At 74.9% G+C, this 4,044-nt stretch overlaps 2 protein-coding genes across 2 annotated transcripts in view; both read left to right on the top strand.

Moving 5' to 3' along the window:
* The window catches only part of AURANDRAFT_68427 (hypothetical protein), a gene marked incomplete at both ends in the record, with an annotated part of 2,806 nt that extends 1,924 nt beyond the window's left edge, over window positions 1-882 (top strand). The window contains 2 exons of the mRNA XM_009044113.1: window positions 65-491; window positions 659-882. Coding sequence (XP_009042361.1) covers window positions 65-491; window positions 659-882 — 651 coding nt within the window. The remainder of the gene's footprint in view (window positions 1-64; window positions 492-658) is intronic.
* Window positions 883-2,335: 1,453 nt separating this feature from the next.
* Window positions 2,336-4,044, top strand: part of AURANDRAFT_68426 (hypothetical protein) — a gene marked incomplete at both ends in the record, with an annotated part of 3,928 nt that continues 2,219 nt past the window's right edge. The window contains 2 exons of the mRNA XM_009044114.1: window positions 2,336-2,944; window positions 3,198-4,031. Of these exons, the coding sequence (XP_009042362.1) occupies window positions 2,336-2,944; window positions 3,198-4,031 (1,443 nt within the window). The remainder of the gene's footprint in view (window positions 2,945-3,197; window positions 4,032-4,044) is intronic.

The following is a 4,044-nucleotide window of genomic DNA, read 5'->3' as shown; positions in this document are numbered from 1 at the left end:
GGAGCTCGTCGACTCGAGCGACACCGCGCCGCGCGACGACGACCACGGCGGCGACGGCATGGAGCCCATGCTGCGCATCGACGCGGCGCTCGAGCGGATCCGCGGTGAGCTCGCGTTCCTCGCGCGCCGCGTCGGCGACGACGACGGCGCGGCCGCGGCCCTGCTGCGGGCCAGGGACGGCCTCGAGTCCATCGAGGCCGCGAACCGCGTCGCCGGCGAGCTCCTCACCTACAAGATGCCGACGACGGTGCGCATCGACACCGCGGGCAACTTCTTCAAGCTCCAGCGGAGCGAGAACGAGCAGGCGCAGGAGGAGGACGACAAGTCGGCGGGCAGCCGCACGATGGGCCGGCGCCGGTCGAGCTTCAAGATGACGGCCGTCGGGGGCCTCGTCCAGCGCCGGCCGTCGGCCGCGTCGGGCGCGCGGTCGCGCGCGGACTCGGGCGGCTCCGACGGCGGCGACGCCCAGGGCAGGACAAGGGTGATTCAACGTCGCTTCAACGTGAGTGCTCCGCGCGCGCCCGTTCTGGGAAAAGCATCCACGCTTCGAGACCGTTCCGAGAGATGATCGCTCGTCCAAAAATCAGCCGAAACGAGTGGAAACCGGCCGAGAGAGGAGCCTTTGAAGTTGGGAATTTCGCTCTCTTGTCCTGCCCAGGCGACGCCGGGCCCGGCATCGCGAACTCGAACTTCGGGCGGTCCCTGTCCCTCGACGACGGCCTCCGCGCCCACTCCGGCACGACGCTCGAGGACCTCGCCGGCGCCGGGGACGCCGGGGGCGCCGGGGACGCCGGGGACGCCGGGGGCGACGTCGAAGCCGGGGACGCCGGGGACGCCGGGGGCGACGTCGAAGCCGGGGACGCCGGGGACGCCGGCTCCTAGGCCCCCCCGCGCGCGTGCACATAACACACCACACTTAGCGCACCTTGAGCCCGCCGCACGTCGCGTTCGGCGGCGTCCGCCCCGGGTCGCACGCCCCGAGGCCGCCGGCGTGGAGCATGCCGGCGAAGGGGCAGTAGGGCTGGCGGTGGCGCTTCGACCTTCGCGCGACGACGACGCCGCGGTGCGCGCACGCGACCCACGCGGCGAGCGCCGGCGCCGGGTCCGGCGCGAGGAGCGTCGCCCAGGCGCGCTCGGCGAAGTGGCCCTCCTGGATGTTGTCGCCGCGGTCCAGCGACCGCGCGACGGCCCGCCAGCCCTCGGCGCCGAGCGACCGCGCGCCGGCGCGCGTCGCCGCGAAGGTGCCGCCGAGGCCTGGGCAGCAAAAGGGTGATTCAACGTCGCTTCAACGTGAGTGTTCTGCGCGCGCGCGTTCCGGAAAAAACATCCACGCTTCGAGACCGTTCCGAGAGATGATCGCTCGTCCAAAAATCAGCCGAAACGAGTGGAAAATGGCCGAGATCGGAGCCTTTGAAGTTGGGAATTTCGCTCTCTTTTGCTGCCCTGGCCGAGGCAGACGGGCGTCGCGGCGCGGGACAGGGCCGACGCCGCGTGCGCGCGCCGGTCCGGCGCCGCGCCGCGCGCCAGGCCCGCGGCGACGACGGACTCGAGCCAGGCGCCGAGCGCGCGGTATCGCGGGCTCGCGAAGCCGCCGGGCCGGGGCCGCCGCCCGCGGTTCTGGTCCCAGGCCTTGCGGTACTTGGGGATGGTCCAGGCCCGCAGCGTCGGGCCGTCGTACCAGTCCGACGCCTCGGACCCGACGCCGCAGCCGAAGCCGTGGGCCGCCGCGCCCGCGACGACGTCGGCGAGCTCGCGGCGCCGCCGCCGGGGCTGCGACCGGAAGCTGTCCTTCGTGAAGAGCGTCAGGTCCTCGAGGGAGTCGTGGGCCTCGGCGAGGTGCACGGCGTAGCTGTGGTCGCAGCGCCCGACGTTGTCGTAGTCGTAGACGACCGCGGGCTCGAACTTGAGGCCGACGTCGCCGCCGCCGCCGCACTTGGAGTAGACGGACACGCGCGCCACGTCGACGCCGCGCGCCGCCAGCGCCGCGATGTCGCCGTCGAGCCAGGCCAGGGGCACGGAGCAGTGCGACACGACGATCTCGACGCGACCGCGCAGCGTCGCGTTGGAGAAGTCGCCGCTGAGGGGCCGCCAGACGCTGTCCGCGGAGCCGCAAACGCCGTCGGCCCAGCAGGCCGTCGCGTTGCACCGCCGCCGCGGCCGGCGGTGGTCGCACCAGCCCACGGGCGCACCGCGGCACGCCGCGAGGGCGAGCGCGGCGCGGCATTTCATCACCTCATCTCATCTCATGCGCTGGGTATGATCTCATGCCGCCGCCGTCGTTCAAGGAGCCGACGGAGCCGTCGCGTCGGCCGCCGGTTGGCGGCGCGCTTTCGTAATGGCCATCCTGCCGGCCTACGAGCGGGGCTGCCGCCACGGCGCGCCGTCGCGGGCGCGCTGCCGCGAGCGGCGCGACACGGCGCGGCGCGTCGAAGCCGTCGAGAAGCTCGGCGAGGCCCTCGACGGCGTGCTCGCCACGGGCGACGCCGTCGACGCGGCGTCGCTCGAGGTCCTGCTGCGGCGCTTCGAGCCCGCCGCGCACCCCGAGGCGCTGCTCGTCGCCCAGGCCATGACGATCGACGCCCTCGCGGCCGGGCGGCCCGAGGCCGGGCGCCACTTCGCCGTCGCGCGCGCGATCAGGCTCGCGCTCGGCGCGTGCGGCGGAAGCGACAAGTTCCGCGCCGCGGCGGCGACGACGGGCCTCGCCGTCGCCGGGTCCGTCGCGGCGCGCTGCGCCGAGGAGTTCGTCGGCGTGCCCTGCGGCTGCCTCGGGCGCCTGCCGCGCCCCGTGCGGCGGCCCTGGGAGCGGGCCAAGTCCGAGGCCGCGCGGCTCTTCGCCGCCGGCCGATTCGACGACGCGCGCGGCCACTACATCGCCGCGGCCGACGGGTTGAGCCAGGAGCTGGCGCCGCCGGCGACGGCCGAGGACGGCAGGAACGCCGGCCTCGTGGCCTGGGCCTTCGAGCAGCAGGGCCTGCTGCTGGGCAACGCGAGCCTCTGCGCGCACATCAAATCTTCAACCCGACTTCAATGTGCGCGCATGCGAATGTTTTGACACGAGCACTTCCGCCGTGCTTCGAGAACTCGACGAGAGCGATCGATTCGTCCAAAAATCAGCCGAATCGACTTCGATGTGACCGAGCTAGAGATTTCTCAAGTTTGGCCTCGACGTCCCAGCTCACTGGTTGATTTCCACACAGGCGAGCCTCTGCGCGCTCAAGGGCGGCGACGCCGCGGGCGCGCTGGACCTCGCCGCGCGGAGCGTGCAGCTCGCGCCCCACGCCTCCAAGCTCTGGGCGCGGCTGGGCGCCGCGCGCTTCGTCGCCGGGGACGCGGCGGGCGCGGCCCTCGCGTACGAGAACGCGCTGGACCGCGAGGCGGCCGTCGCCGGCGCCGGCTCGAAGGACGCCGCGGTCTTCGCGAAGCTCAAGCGCGACGCCGAAAACGCCGCCGCCGCGGCGCCGGCGGCCGTCGCGCCCGCGCCCGCGGCGCCGCGCGACGCCGCGGCGCTCGTCGACGGCGCGCTCCGCTGCGAGGCCGTGCTGTCCTTCGTGAGCGAGCGGGGCCTCCGGGCGCTCGCGGCGGCGGCGGGGGCGCTCCGGCCCGTCTCGGACCGCGGCCGCCGGGCGCTCCGGTGCCGGGCCATGCTCCGCTACAGCGTCGGCGTCCACAGGGACGGCAAATACCTCTCCGTCGCCGACGCCGCGCGCGCCTACGTGCAATCGGGCGACGCGCAGGCGCTCGCGCCGGCGGTGGCCGCGGCCCTGGACGCCGAGGGCAACGGCGCGGCCTACGCGCCGCTCCTGCTCGCGGCGTGCCCCGGCGACGCGCGCGGCGCCGTCGCGTACGCGGACGCGTGCGCGGCCGAGGCGAACCGGCGCGGCGGCGCCGTCGCGGCGTCGTTCGCCGCGGCGCCCGTCAACGCGTCCGGCGCGGCGCTCACGCAGAGGAACGCGCTCTACCTCGGCGCGCTGCTCCGCTGCGACGCCGTCCCGCGCTTCGACGGCGCCGCGCGCCTCGAGCAGCTGCTCGAGGTGCCGCTCCAGG

Source organism: Aureococcus anophagefferens, assembly GCF_000186865.1.
Source record: "Aureococcus anophagefferens unplaced genomic scaffold AURANscaffold_138, whole genome shotgun sequence".
Classification (NCBI taxonomy): Eukaryota; class Pelagophyceae; order Pelagomonadales; family Pelagomonadaceae; genus Aureococcus; species Aureococcus anophagefferens.
This window is presented reverse-complemented; position numbering and strand designations above follow the sequence as displayed.